Source organism: Vulpes lagopus, chromosome 2 (assembly GCF_018345385.1).
Source record: "Vulpes lagopus strain Blue_001 chromosome 2, ASM1834538v1, whole genome shotgun sequence".
NCBI classification, from domain to species: domain Eukaryota; kingdom Metazoa; phylum Chordata; class Mammalia; order Carnivora; family Canidae; genus Vulpes; species Vulpes lagopus.
The window spans coordinates 151,601,363-151,617,411 of record NC_054825.1 but is presented as its reverse complement, the minus strand read 5'-3'; the positions used below and the strand labels follow the sequence as shown (position 1 = coordinate 151,617,411).

General features: G+C 41.6%; 1 protein-coding gene across 1 annotated transcript in view; it reads left to right on the top strand.

The window, feature by feature from the left end:
* Positions 1-16,049, top strand: part of LOC121479799 (contactin-associated protein-like 3) — a 188,343-nt gene that overhangs the window by 165,630 nt on the left and 6,664 nt on the right. The window contains exons 20-23 of the mRNA XM_041735601.1: positions 54-187; positions 1,016-1,103; positions 15,391-15,627; positions 15,854-15,925. Of these exons, the coding sequence (XP_041591535.1) occupies positions 54-187; positions 1,016-1,103; positions 15,391-15,627; positions 15,854-15,925 (531 nt within the window). The remainder of the gene's footprint in view (positions 1-53; positions 188-1,015; positions 1,104-15,390; positions 15,628-15,853; positions 15,926-16,049) is intronic.

The following is a 16,049-nucleotide window of genomic DNA, read 5'->3' as shown; positions in this document are numbered from 1 at the left end:
CATTTTTTATAAAATTCCACCTTAGTTAAAAAAGTCATTTTTGTCTTTCTTAGGAAGTTTGCAGATCAGGTATAAATTGGACAAGCACCATGAACCTGATGTTTTTAACTTTGGTTTTAAAAACCTTGCTGATGGGCAGCTTCACCAGGTGAAGATTCACCGAGAAGCCGCGGTGGTCTCTGTAGAGGTAAGAGGGTAGATCCACAACAGCAACAGTAAGCAATCCTGTGGCCCTCAGTGTGTGACCTCCAGCAAAACTTGGATCATAAATCCTAGAAAGAGACCTAGGAAATGGGATACCCAGTCAACACAGGCTTCCCATAGAGTCTCAGGGACAGATAATGTCACAGTGTTTTGTTTCGCAATGTCCCTTTTGTTTGTCTGTTTGTGTAGCAAGAGGTTGACAAAGTTATGATTAATATTTGACCACTTAAAATGCCAAGCTGTCCTCATCGGTAGCGGAATGCTGTCTGGCTTCTCATGGTAATTATTGGAGCTATTCTGATGGGAACCTATTCCCATCCGACTACAAAATAAGTGAGGGCTGCAGAAATGTAAACACAAGGGAAAAAGCAAGATTTTGCTTAAAGTGGGAATACTCTTTTAAAAAGCATCAGTGTTTAAATTATTCATTGTCACTGGGTTTTGAAGAATAACCTTTATATATTGAATCCGTGTGAATAATACCTTTTTCTGCTCGTGTTACTAATTTCTATTTGGAATAGGTAAAAGCTTGAAGGTTTGAAATAGCTTATTGCATCTCTTTGTGGATTGTACCAATTATAGACTCTTAAACCATGAAGACAAGTAGAGGGAAAAGAATAGGCAATGGGGTGGTGTGAAATCTGAGGCATTATAGGAATTCTTATAAAACAGTTTTCTCCTTTAACCTTTGTGATAGCTTGAATATGTGGCTCATTTTTACCATTGTTCTTGGTCTCCCTTTGATTCCCATTCTCTTATCATCAAAATTGCTCACCATTTTGATGTTTGCTTCTCGTGAAACATTTAACAGGTTAACCAGAATGCAAGGAGACAAGTCATCCTGTCATCAGGGACAGAATTCAATGCTGTCAAATCCCTCATGTTGGGGACAATTTTAGGTAAGTGGCAGAAAGGGCACCCCTGCCCCACCACCCCACTACTCCATGACGTGGATCAGAAGTATTGGGTTCCAAACACAGGAAGCGTTCATCATACTGAAGGAAGCTCCTTGTCATATTCATGGTTTCCCAGTGAGTGACAATCAAGGTAGAAGCTGTTCTTTTGTCTGAGTGCACCTGTAATCATGAGTAAGGGCCATCTGCGTGAGCAAGGGTGATCCCCGAGAAGTGCCTCCACACTTACCCTCTCACTTGGCAATCAAGCAGAATGCAACTTGGTATTTTTCTAACAATTGAGGAAAGGTAAAATCAAAGCAGGTATCATGTTCACAAATTATATATTAATCAAGGATCAAATGCAGAAATCATTTAATGATAAATATAGATTTACATTTGCAAGAAGAAGAGAAAAGACTTAATTTTCTCTTAGCAAGTGATGTGTTCAATGCTCCCAGCTACTCCTGGAAAGTCACAGCCTGAAGATCTCACATACACTCTTTATGACTCTGAGTTATTCTCCATAAAAGTACCGGAGTAAAAGCATACTATACTAGTTAGGCATCAAATTATTCAGGCCTTTATATTTCCCCTTGTTACCAAGAATTAAATTGAAATAAAAATAAATTTTGAAAGGTATCTTTTCTTTTTGATCATTTATATATAAACTGTACGTGTTACCGATATTTAAAGTCATTTGGAAGAAATCCTCTTATGAGGATTTTTATGTTTATTATTCCTGCTCTGGTATGTGACACCCATCTGGCTCTGTTTAGTCCTAGATTGATCCATGGAGTCTTTATTACCTTTTCAGCCAATTATACAATGATTCTTTGATCATTTCCTCCACTCCACACATATATAACATCCCAAACTTCGGAGATTTAGAGGCAGCACATGAATGGATATTCAAAATATGGTGAGAAGCAAGTAACTATTAAAACTATTGCGTTTTTTTTTTAAAGATGATGGTCAATACAATTTTGAGTTCTTATTTTTTCAGAGGAAATGTCACAAATCCCTAGTAAATGGTAAAAACAAGTGCCTAACATTAAATGGTACAGTGTAACCAAAAGCTCCATGTTGGTCATGCAAAGTTACAGATACAGATTAAGCTGGTTAAGGAGGGTACCCGATTTCTTTGTTGTGAAAATATAGTTTTAGCATCATATAATGAATAGCAACTTCAGGCTGAAGTGGTGGTCCTGCTTTCTAATCATGCCTTAAATGGGGATAAAGAATTGGCCTCAACGGTGTGTTGTCAGAAAGGCAGCTTGCATTGTACATGATTTCATGTGGCTCACTGTTCCAGTGTCCTGGGAACATGCAGAATAGTCACTGAGCAGTTAACACAGAAAGAAAAATGAGAACAATTGTTTCCCCTTGTGCGCTGGGAGATGTTTCTAGCTCTTGTAGCCCATTGGAGAAGGGACTATCTCAGGCTCTGCTGTGTGACTTTGGATATGTTTTCTAGGCATTTTTGGACATCCATGTTTTCAGAACATTAGTGGATTTTCTATTCTACTTTTTTCATGTTTTTATTTAAATTCTAGTTGGCTAATGTACAGTGTAATATTAATTTCGGGTGTAGAATTTAGTGATTCATCTCTTATATACAACACCCAGTAGATTTTTTTTAATTCTATTTAGAACAGTGGCATAGGATAGAAAACCACAAGAACTGGAAACACTGGAAAGAAATAAGCTCCTCCTTTGGCTTTCACCCATAAGAATAACAGTATACATTTAGCCAGAGGGAGTAATAAAATTCCTAAAAATTCAAAGCTCACATTGAGTTTCACAGAACAGTGGGATGAAACCCCATCCTCGGCTGTCAGCTGAACAGTATCATAATTGTTTTTAACATCCAAGCAGAAAAGAATTTTCTCCCTTTTTATCTGGTACTGAGCTCCACTCTCTGGCCCAATGGATAGTTGCTCTCCTTGGTTTGAATAGAGTAATTGATCGTCTTGGGGTGTGCAAGTCTGAAGGCTCCACTTCCATACAGTCCTGTGGTCTGTGAATGGAGTTGATGGCTCTGTCTGCCCCCAGAAGTCTCTCATCCCTCCTTCCTGGCTGGAGTGGTGTCTGTGTGCATCCTTTTCCAGCCATAGGACAGATAGGGTCAAGGAACAAAACGAACACACCACACATTACTTCCTGCCCTCAGTGACTCCAGCTTCTGATAGAACAGATGAAGCATGTTCAGAAGTGCACATGACACCAGGGAGAAAGTTCCCATCAGTGTGTGATGTTGACAAAGGAATATTTTAAAAAATAATTTAGCTTTCAATTTATCATCTGAAAAAAATAAGCCATAGATTATGGACATTGATTTAATAACTAAACTGCATTATATAAAGGGAATCATTTTCATAAAAGAAGAGAATAATACATTTTATCATATACATTTTTATTTTCCTACAAGTTAATACATAAAGGGCAATAGCACGGAATCGAAGATGTTAACGTTTCTATTCAAGAATGGTATATTCAAAAGCATCTCTCTCAGGCTATAAAAATTAAAGTTGAAACTCAGCAATGAAGTTTATTGCCTGAAGCAATTGAGTCTAATAAAATTATAAATATTCATTTCATCTGTACCTAGAGGTACGCATCTTGATCAAAGGCTAATAAAACTTTTCATGTTTTAGATAACTTTATTTCAGGGTGGGTGGCTTCTGTTCCGATTTTGCTGCCATTTTCAGAGCAGTTAATAACTATGAGAAGACTACCGTCTTGTGTTCAGATTTGGGGAATATAAGCTGAGCTTCCTTTCATAAACATTGTAAAATAGACTAACAGATTGGCTAAAAGGAGCCATTAATTTTCCAAAGAAAGTTGTCCCAAACTATGGCAAGCTATCCAGTACTTATTTTTTGTTAGCTACTTTGACTCACTGAGCTATCCACTCACTAAAAAAGCTTTGGCTCTAATGTGCACTTGTACTTCACTGGACAATTTGAATGCCTAGCAACAAAACACACTGTACCTGCCCTCAAAGCACTCACAATATAATAGGGAATATAAACAATAAAAGAATGTTCACGACTAATTGAATTTATCGTTATTATAATTTACCCTAATGTGCTTTGGAAAAAAATGGTTCAGGATCATCTTCTAAATTAACTCTTCTAAATTAGCTCTTGGTCTTCCCATTCTTCAGTGGTCTTAGTAATGATGACCAATCAGGTTAAGTATTCCCAGTTACTATAAAATAATTTTAGTAAAATCCTAATTTAAATGCAAATTGTTAGGTTTCTAATTTCCTATCTAGTCTTGACTTGAATTTGGCCTATAATCAATCCTAAAGTATGAGAGCTTTAAAATACAACAACCCACTAAGGTGCCCTAGCATTTTTACTAAATTTTATTTCTCTAATGACTTTTGTATAAATAGGATTCTGTTGATTTTGTCTTTTGTGCATTAAAAAACAACAGCAAAAATTCCCCAAATATCAAAACGTAAATCTATTTTAAAGTGTGCAGAATAAAGATGTGCCTTTATTTTAAAAAATAATTTAGCTTTCAATTTATTTCAAGTTTCTCCTGAGAAAGAATACAACAGGTTGAATGTAATTCAAATCAATATAGTCATGCAGATAAATGTTAGTGGGTCAATTTTCTACATGGGGAAAGGAAATCCACTGAAGGATCATATGTTGAAATGGAGCTCCATCTATGAGAATTGGATAATAAATAATTTGTGGAAATTACCTACTGCATGGTAATACCTGCATGGACAGACCACAGTTTAGATATTAAAAAAAATCCATTGACTTATGTGACATATGTTGTCTTTGCTATGCTCTGCCTAAGAATTTATCACATTCAGGAGGAAAGTCATGGAGTAGAAGACACAAAATAGTTTATAAAATTTCAGCAATATGAATATAAATGCAAAATCCTCAAAAAATGTTAGCAAATCTAATCCAGTAACAAATAAAAACTGTTATACACTATGACCAAGTAAGATTTATCCTAGGAAGTTAAGGTTGGTTCAACAGATAAAAAGCAATCAATGCAATAAGCCGTATCAATTGAATAAAGGACAAAAACCACATGGTTACCTCAATAGACACAGGAAAAGCATTTGAAAAAAAAATTCACACTGGTTTCATAATAAAAATACAAACTAGGAATAGAAAGGAACTTCCTCACATGAAAAAAGACATCTACAAAAACCCCACAGGTAACATTATACTTAATGGTAAAATAATGGAAGTCTTGAAAAAAATGGAAGTCTTTCCCTAGGATCAGGAATAAGATACAGATGTCCACTTTCACCACTTTTGTTCAAGACTGTAGTAGAGGTTTGACTGAGGGTTATTAGGCAAGAAAAAAAGAGTAAAAAGTATCTAGAATAAAAAATAAGAAGTAAAACTCTCTCTTTTTGTAGAGAACATGATCTTGTAAGGAATCCACGAGAAAAGCTATTAGAGCTACTACACAGTTTGGTCAGGGATCTAACATCAATATACAGAAATTTATTGTGTTTCTCTATACTAGCAATGAACCATACAAAAATGAAATAAAGACCGAAATGTAAATTCCATTTAAAATAGCACCAAAAAATAAATAAATAAAATACTTTGGAATAACTTGAATAATACAGGTATAAGACACATACACTGGTAACTGTGAAACGTTGTTGGAAGAAATTATGAAAGACTTACATAAATAGAAAGACATCCATATCCATGTTCATGGATTAGAAGTTTTAATATTGCTAAGATGGCAGTGCTCCCCAAATTGATCTACAGATTCAACACAATTCCAATCAAAATCCAAATGACCTTTTTGTGGAAATTAGCCAGTTGATCCCAAAATGCATTATGGAAATGCAAGGGACTCCAAATAGCCAAAACACTCTTGAAAAAGAAGAAGGAAGTTGCAGATCTTATCCATAATTTTAAAACTTGGTACAAGGCTGTGATAATCAAAACCATGTGGTATTGGCAAAGGGCAGACATACTGACCAATGGAATAGATTGAGTGTCAAAAAGTAATACTATTTATCGTGTTTTACATTGCTGCCAAGTCCATTCAAAGGAAGAACAGTCTCTCTCTCTCTCCCTCTCTCTCTCTCTCTCTTTTTTTTTTTTTAAAGATTCCATTTATTCATTCATGACAGACACACAGAGAGAGAGAGAGGGAGAGGCAGAGACACAGGCAGAGGGAGAAGCAGGCTCCATGCACGGAGCCCGACGTGGGACCCCATCCCGGGTCCCCAGGATCACACCCCAGGCCGAAGGTGGTGCCAAACCGCTGAGCCATCGGGGCTGCCTGGAAGAACAGTCTCTTAAACAAATGGTACTGAGCTTACTGGATCTTACAAGTTAAAAAAGCAATGTTGACCTCTACCTCACATCATTTACAAAAATTAACTCAAAATGGATGATACCCCTAAATGTGGGGGCTAAAACTATAAAAATCTTAGATCGAACTATACTTGTGCATTTTTGTGACCTTGGGCTAGGCAATGGTTTCTTAATTAAGGCTTCTCAAAAGCCTTGGGCTAGATCATGGTTTCTCAAAAGCACAAGCAAGAAAAGGAAAATAGATAAGTCAGCCTTCATCAAAATTAAAACTGCTGTAATTCAAAACATATTACCAAGACGGTAAAAAGACAATCCACAGAATGAGGAAAAACATTTGCAAGTCATGCATCTCATAAGGAACTTTTGTACAGAGTATATAAAGAGCTCCCACAACTAAACAAAAAGACAACTCAATTTTAAAATGGTCAAAAGAGCTGGTCAAAGATCAAAATCAAAGACATTTCTTCAAAGAAGATATACCAATGACCAATATGAAAAGATGCTCAAAATCATTAGCCATCAAGGAAATGCAAGTCAAAACCACAAGATATCATTTCACACCCAATAGGATGGCTGTGATCAAAAAGACAGTAACAGGGGTGGCCTGAGTGACTCAATCAGTTAAGCATCTGCCTTAGGCTTAGGTCATGATTCCAGGGTCCTGGGATTGAGTCCTGTATTGGGCATCTGCTTCTCTCTCTCTCTCTCTCTCTCCCTCTGCTCCTCCCTATAGCTCACTCTCTCTCACTCTCAAATAAATCTTTAAAAAAAGAGAGAGAGAGAGAGAGAGAGAATAACAAGTGTTGTGGAGGATGTGGTGAAATTTGAACTCTTGTGCATCGGTGATGGGAATGTAAAATGGTGCAGCCACGTGGAAAAAATAGTTTTACGGTTTGCTTGAAAGTTAAATGTTATGTAAGAAATGTTTGTAAGAAAGTTAAATGTAGTTACTATATGATCACTCCACTTAGGTATATACCTAAGAGGATTAAAAACTTATGTCTAGACACGAAAGGTGTATACAAACCACCATAGCAGAATTGTCCACTAGTAACGCAAAGTGGGAATAAACCCAGTGACCATTGATTAAGGAATAGGTAAACAGAAGTGGTATATATACAAGGAATTATTGGCCATAAAAACTAATGAAGTACCAACACATGATACAATATTCATGAATCTTGAGAACGTTACGCTAAGTGAAAGAAGATAAACACAAAAAGGCACATGGTGTATGATTTTGTATGAAATGTCCAGAATAGGCAAATCTATAGAAACAGAAAGTAGTTTAGGTTTGCCCAGGGCTGGAGATGGGTAGGAATGGGATGTGGTGCCTTAATGTGTACTGGGTTGCTTTTGGAGTGATAGAAAGATTTCTGCAAGTGGATACTGGTAATAGTTTCATAATTTTGTAAATATACAAGCCCCTCTGCCTCGAATTGTATACTTTAAAATGGTGAGTTCTAAGGTGTATGAATTGTATCTCAATAATAAGAAAAAAATCAATTAGAGATTTATTTCTTTTGCCAATGCCTCTTATGTACACACAGCGGGGAGAGGTGAGTGATGAGCCATAATTGACCATTTATTCTGAAGTGAGAATGAGTTTATTCAAGAACAAGGTGTGATGGGAGATTGGGGGTAGAGAACTGGAGGGGCCCAGGGTTCAGGGTTGCTGAGACAGAGCAAGGTCACATTGGGGAGAGAGAGGCTGCTGCACAATTTTGAAAGGACCAAGAAGCTAAGAGCAGCAATTATGTAGAGTTCTGATGGTAGCCCCTTGTTGGAGTGAAAGGGTGGCAGAGACCGCTCACATGTCATCACACCAAGAGTTGATGTTATTTACTGAAGACTACTCTTCCAGTTGGGTACCTACTGGCAGTGCTTGTTCAAAGGGCTTAGGGTCCCAAATTACTAGCCCTGATTTCTTGTCAGGCGTTAGTTGCAAGAGCGGGGATATTTAGTGTGTGGTGGGCATGTATTTTGGGGAAGAGGGAATAACTAATTCACTTCTTTCTGACTCTGAAAATCAGGTCCCTCCAGCTCTGAATTGTTTGAAAGACAGACTGGAAAAGTTGGTCTACTACTTGTTTTCCAATTAGTCGTTTATCTAGAATTTTAAGCTCACTCTGCTGTTTTAGCAATTCCAAAATAAATAGCAGGTCGATTCGATTGAGCTGCTTTCATTCACCAGGTGTTTTTAAACCTTGATTCATGCTGTCGCATGTACAGAGAAGTTCATTCATTGTCTTTGCTGTGTAGTCCCTTATGGCTTGAGTATGTATTTGTTTATTCTCACGTTGATGGGCAGCAGGATTGTCTTGGAGGCTACTAATCTCCTAAAGCAACTTTATAGTTATACCTCCTTCTATTATTATCAGTTACTTTTAGGATTAGATTACGTATCCTTGATTTACCACACAATGACACATTTGTCACGTATTATACTTTTGAACATTATTTTTTTTTGGAAGATGTCATTATTGTTGTTGCTTAAAACAGTCAGTGTTCACTTTATCCATGTTTACACTTTCTGATGTTCTGCACTGCTTCCTGCAATTCCATGCACCACTCACTTTGTTTCCTGATTTTTCTTGCTGATGAGAGCCTCTGGCAGTGCTCCTTCTACTGTTCCAGTGTTTACTGCCCTTGCCTTCCAGAAGCACTGCTCATTGTAGATAGCAGAGAGCTCTCCACACTCATTTTAATTGTTTAGTTCTTCCTTTCTCTTGTGGATTTTTTGTTTAACAAAAAATTGCTTGTTATTCATAAAAGCGGAAATCATCCCACGTATTGGAATGTACAACCCTGGTGATGTGTCTTAAGGGCAGTACTACCCAATGTCTGAGACAGTTGAGAATGTTTATGTCCTGAATTGCCATAAATTTGATTGTGCTTTCAAGATTTCCTACCATGGATATTTTTTAAGTGAAAAAAAAAAAAAAAGATTGAATCTGTTTTTACTGAAAGTGATTTAGAGTTCTACTCATAATTACAAAGGAAGTGAACTTTATCCTCAACGCTTAGCCCATTTTTTTTTCTTACATGTTACTTTGCATCATGGCCACAGTCAAGTCACATTCTTATCCCCTCCTTACCTAGTATTAAACTGCACTTGTACTCTTACTTCCTGTTAATATATCTGTGTTGTTGAGCCAGGAGCTGATCAAACATATTCACCTCAATATATAAATTTCTAATAATGCATAGCTATTTTCTTAAGGTTTCCCTCACTTTTTCTTTACATTTTCTTTATTTTTAAAAAAAGTTTTATTTATTTATTTGAGAGAGAGAGAGAGAGAGAGCCAGGGGAGGGGGCAGACTCCCCCCTGAGCAGGGAGCCTGACGTGGGCTCCATCCCAGGACCCTGGAATCATGACCTGAGCCAAAGGCAGATGCTTAACTGACTGAGCCACCCAGGCGCCCCTTTCTTTACATTTTAAAGGAAAAAAATTTTTGATCCATAAGGAAGGAACCTTAAGAATGGAATTTCAGGAGTCAGGTCCATAGGGAAGATAGATTTGCATTCATCATCTTTTCTAAACACAGTTCTATTCATTCTGCTGCTAACATTGTACAGACCTGGTTCTGAGAAATGACAGCTTGTACCATGACACTTGCTTCCACCACCAATTCATTGTGCTTGTGCCTTGAGAAGAGGAACTGGAGGCCAGCCCAGCTGACAGAAGGGGCAGGAAGGTGTGAATGAGAGGGATGGGATGGGGATTTGCCCTGGCGGCAGGAGTACAGCAGAGTCCCAGGGTGGGAGTGAGAAGCCTGGATCCTCAGGAAAGCCTGGCTTGCAAAGAATTCATCCAAAGGGAAGATTGGAATCAGCGTGGTTGTGTCCATCTTCAGTACCCCTCATGGAGTGGAGGATGGGCTGGATGATTGCACCATATTCTTTCTACAGTGGTGAGGGTGAGGGAAAGAGACTTCTTCCTACGCTTTGAGGTTAGAGGGTCAGCCTACAGGTCCACTTCTGGGGTGCAGTGGTGGAGGCGGAGAGAAAAAGCTGTAACCTCACTTTTGGAAGGACCTGCATATCATATAAGATCCCCAACCAAGGAGTCCTCATTGGCAGATTAATAAATAAACAAGTTAAAAAAAATAATGTCACCCCCAAGGAGATGGGGAGGAGGATTAAAACAATAAATAAAACTCTCACATCAAAATAGAGCTGTTAAAGAAGACAGAAGACAGCTAGGATAGAACTGGCACTCAAGGAAATTTGAAAAAAGTCACATAGGCACACACAAACTCTGGGAGTTAAAGTAACATGATTTTTCAAGATTTCACTGGGTCATCTGAAAGAAGGAATCATCACTGGTTATCCTTAAACACTAGCCCAGAATATTATAGAGATGGACTGTCTTAAACCACAGAGCAAAAGGATTAAGAGAGAGAAATTAGGAGGGAAAATAAAAGAAAACCTAACATGAATAATTAGAGATGCAGAAACAGAATTAGAAGCAAAGACAAAAATTATGCATTAAAAACATAATTCTCTGAGCTAAAGGAAAACCTGAGTTGCAGATTGAAAGAATGCATCCATTCTGATGAGAAAAGTCTTACAGCTGGGAACATTACTGAATTGCAAAACCCACAGAGAAAATCTTCCAAACTTTCTAGACAGAAGTTACTACAATGAAAAAACAATGATTGTGGCATCGTCATCCTACTTCTCATTTGTTACAGTGGGATAAAAAAAAATGATGTGGATTATCGTTAACACTGCTGAAAAATGAGCTACAACACAAGCATCTAATATATAATGTATTTGACACGATTACAAAAACGTATTTTGGGTAACAAGGTAGGATTGAGATTAAATAATTGACCATGCATCCCATCTGAGGAAAATACCAAAGAATTATTCCAGTCAAAAAATGAATCATGACCATGACCTCAGGATAAAAAATATGAAGGCAACAGAAAACAGTGAGCAGTAAACCTCTCAATGTATATTGACACCCAACAAGCATACATAGTCACGGCTACAACTGCATGATTAATAATAGGCTACGTGGGCACATAAATCCACCCACACATGTCCTTACCCACAATCTACAAATATGTATAAGTGTCAAGTACAAATTCTTGAAATCCATGAAAATATACTGCAATATCATGTTCTACTGATGTTTCTTTCTTGAGTAATAGCACTGCCTACAGACATTTTAAATTTATCTTTATAAAATAAATTCTACAAAATTAGTCTAATTAATTCAGATAAATGTCTGCCCAAGATTTGTTCTTTTACCCTAGCCTGGTAGCGCTAGTGTCAGACTTTGACAGGGAAAGGAAGTGCTGTCCAGATCCTCTTTTTTGCTCAGCAGCTGAGACTTTTCATCGGCCAGTAGTAGTTTTTTGTTTTTTGTTGTTGTTGTTTTGGGTTTTTTTTTGTTTTATTTTGTTTTGTTTTTTTAGTATTTTAGTGTTGCAGAAGTCCTATGTTGCTATTGTAGTGTTTTCCCATGTCAGTTCTTCTTGACATTCTCTCAAGTATATTCAAGCAAGGATGCCTTTCTTTAGGGAAAATACATTGTCTGAATGCAAAAAAAAAAAAAAAAAATCATCTTTAAACAACTCTTTTAATTTATTTTTTTATTATTTTTTAAAGATTGTATTCATTTATATGAGAGAGTGAGCACAAGCTGTAGTTGGGGGGGGGCACGGAGGGTAGAGGAAGAGGGAGAAGCAGACTCCCTCCTGAGCCGGGAACCAAATGGACTCAATCCCAAGACCCCAATATCATGAGCTGAGCCTAAGGTAGATGCTTAACCCACTGAGCCACTGAGGAGCCCCAAAAGAACTCTTTTAATTTAAAACAATCATTTAATTGACTTGTCTCAAGCTCTCTATACTTCACTATAAGAATCTACCTGAAATCCACCATATATAAAGCTCCTTGATGCCTCATATAATCAAACTGACCAGATAGCTATTTCAGAGATTTGTTTATTATGATTATAACAATGTAAACATGCCTCTAATTTTAGTTGCTTTTAGAGGTCTTTTACATAGCACTTACTTTTGCAGTTTTAACATTACTGAACAGAATTTTGTAAGGCCATACAGCTCCTGGTGCATTTATTAGAAATCTCAAAGTTAGACCATTTTTCTTAAAAACATGGCTCTTTTCCAAACCAGAAGGAGCAAGGATACAAAAGATTTGGCTTTCAAGGATACAAAAGATTTGGCTTTCAAGGATACAAAAGATTTGGCTTTCAAGATTGACAGACTGAAATAGCGAGATGAAGTTTAATAGGAAAAAGGGTTGAGACATGTAATAAGATTGAAGAAATCCACCCCATGAGTTTATCTGGAGGTGAAACTTTCCATCTCCCCTCTTAGAGTCTATGGCCAGGCCGGAACATTAAATTGATCTAAGATAATTTAACAAGGGGAAAGCATATAGATTTTTAAATGTACATGGAGCTCCATAGGAAAATGAAGACCCGAAAAGCAGATAGTGTGTATATGCTAGATGGAACACAGGGCAGTAATTGTGCCGAGTAATTAAAGGTATCAGGAAGCCAAGGGGTTGAAGAGTTACATTAACAAGGTTTTAAGTGCAGGTTTCTCCAGCTTAACCCTTCTTCTCTGATGACTAGGAAGTTTCTTTCCTCCTGGTACAGGGTGGGCAGCTTTGCCTCAGGCATTGATCTCCTGCTTTTGGGAAGAAAAAAGGGGAAGTCAGAGTGCCCTTCTTGCACCTGTGGTTTTTCTTTTCTTTTCTTTTTTTGAACATTTTATTTATTTATTCATGAGAGATACACAGAGAGAGGCAGAGACACAGGCAGAGAGAGAAGCAGACTCCCTGTGGGGAGCCCGATGGGGGACTCGATCCCAGGACCCCGGGATCATGCCCTGAGCCGAAGGCAGATGCTCAAGCCACCCAGGTACCTTGCACCTGTGGTTTTTCAAGTACTGTTAGCCCCCAAAAATCCTTTTGCCAAAGTAGCCTATTTTGGGGTGTCATATGTTGTCACCCTTCAAGTAGAAGCTTCAGGGTGTGTTGCTTAATGTTAGTGACAATGAGGAGGTCTTTAATTACCATGACGTTCAATATAACTCAGTGGCATAATACGACAGCCAGCCATGGAAGTGCCTTTTAGCTTGGGCCAAGGCAAGTAGTCTCTTTTAACAAGCTGGGACCTCTGTCTTCCTCAGCCCACTTCTCAAAAGTGCCACTTTTTAAAAAGTTTCAACAGCCAAAGTACTCAGAGAAGGGCAGTAATAGGACCAAGTTGATTCTTTGATTATAAAACATATACTGCCTGTGTCCCGTGTAACAGACCCTAAGCTAGGTGAGGGCGAGGGGGGAGGCAAGAATAAGGAACCTGCCACCTGTTACGTGAAAGCAACAGAGGGTCTACAGAGAATGACCTATAACTGATGCCCCAGGTGAGGCCGGCTGACTGTACGGTTATGCACGCTGGCTCCAGAGTTCAAACGCTCTCATCCGAAAGCCTGCACCACCTGCTTACTGGCAGGAAGTGAGGGACAAGCCATTAAATCTTGCGCTAAGCCCTGGCTCTTCTTTATATGTATAAGAAAAAAAAATAGCTCTTTTTCACAGCGTCTAGCATATATGTCTTAGATTATCCATATCCAATCAAAACTATTTCTAGTTACTTATATTATCAGGAAATGGAAGCCAAAAGAGCAGTACCCCTCAAAAATTCCAACTCAAAGGAAAATAAAGATTATCCTCAAAGACTTTAAGTATAGAATCAAGAGAGACTGAATCACAGCTGAGATTCTCAGGGCGAACTTAAGGATCAGCAATTACACCAACCAAAAACCCCACTTCTAGAGTCTATACATACTGTTCAGAGGAAGGTATGTGTATTCGTTAAAGTAGAAAGAAGAGTGTGATGACCCCCATTTCCCTGTCCCTTCCTGTGAGCAATTATGGACACGTCCATAAGATAATACCCTGTTGAAAAGGGGGTTTCTCCAAGCAGCCTGGATCCAGATCACCCCACGTGGGAGACCTTGGTTTACTAAAATCTAACATTACTAACTTCCAGGGGGGAGTGAAGGCACTCACGGTGTCACGCTGTGAGCATTAGATTCTCGCCTCTGCAGAGCACTTCGCACGACGCCCAGCGTGTGGAAGCTGCTGGGTGACCTCCGCTGCGGTTTGGGGTTGGTAGGAAAAGATGTGGACAGGCTAGTCTAGGCCCTGAAGCAGGGGGCGCGTGTGGGGGCCGAGGCCGAGCGTCCCCACTTCGGGGTGGCCTCCTCTGCGGGGGACACGGATGCCTCCCCGAGCATCCATCCGAGAGACACCTGAAGCCTGCGCTGCGCTCGCCCTGGGCGGACGCGGTGCCCGGGGGCAAGCGCACCGCAGGCGCTGAGCGTCGTCCAAGGGAGGGAGTGGACGTTGTGCCCTCCTTGGCCGACCGCTGCTCTCCGGCCGACCGGCCTGGGTCAGGTGCGAGCCAGGGCAGGGCCAGCGCCCACGTCTGGAAAGGGGGCGCAGGCCACCGCCACCACCGCGGAGGCCAAAGCAGCCGGGGTGGGCTCCCCTCCCCCACCCGACCCGGCACCTGCCCCGGGGAGGGGCTCGCGCTGTGGGGCCGCGGAGGGCAGGGCCCAGCCCCAGTGTGAGCAGAAGTGCGGCCCAGGGATTCCCTGGTGTCCCCAAGCTCCAGCTCAGGCGACATCTCACTGCAAGCCCCTAGTTCGGGGGCCGCAGACCCTGTTCCCAGGTAGGGTGCTGACCATTCGCAAGGCGCAGCGCAGGGGATTTCACCCCTTGGTGCAGTGGGGGGGGGCAGGGGGGCGGGGGGGCTGCCTCCCGGGAGGCGCGGGTTTGCCCACGCGCGGGGAGGGCGCACTGCCCGGCTCTGGCGCAGGCCGCGGGACGGAGGGCGGAGGGCTCGGGGGGACGGGGGGACGGGGGGACGGGGGACGGGGGCCCGGCGCCCTAACGTGTGCCGCTTCTCTGCCCGCAGAGCCCCCCGGCGCGGACCCGGACACGCTGCGGGCCGGCGCGCGCGGCTTCACCGGCTGCCTGTCGGCCGTGCGCTTCGGCCCCGCCGCCCCGCTCAAGGCTGCGCTGCGCCCCGGCGGCCCCGCCCCGGTCGCGGTCACGGTGCGCGGACCCGTGGCCGCCGCCACCCGCTGCGCGGAGGGGGCGGGGCCCGGAGCCCCGGCGCGGGAGGCCACCGGCCCGCTGGCAGGTGGCGCAGGTGCGTGCCCCCGCCCCCGCCCCCGCCCCCGCGCCCGCCCGCGCCCGCCCGCGCTCCTCCGCCGCGCCGCCGGCCCCAGCGCCAGCTTCCCCAGCCCCGTGCTGCGCCTCGCCGTGCCCCGCCGTGCCCCGGCCGCATGCTCGTGCTCCCCCGTCCCGCGCGGGTGTGATGTCTCCAGAGTCCTCCTCCCCGCTGGCCTCTGTCATTCTCCCTTTCTCTACTGTAGGTGGTTCTGGACCAACAGATGGGGGACAGCCCTTAGTTAATGCTGACAGAAGTGACTCTGCTGTCATCGGAGGTAACAGGGCTGGGAATGACCTGGTCCTCGGCCTGGTTGTCACTGTTGGCATAAGCCAAGAAGCGTCCGGGAATCCGCGCCGATGGGCGAGGGCAGTGGCGGGCCGCATTGACCGGGGGATGCT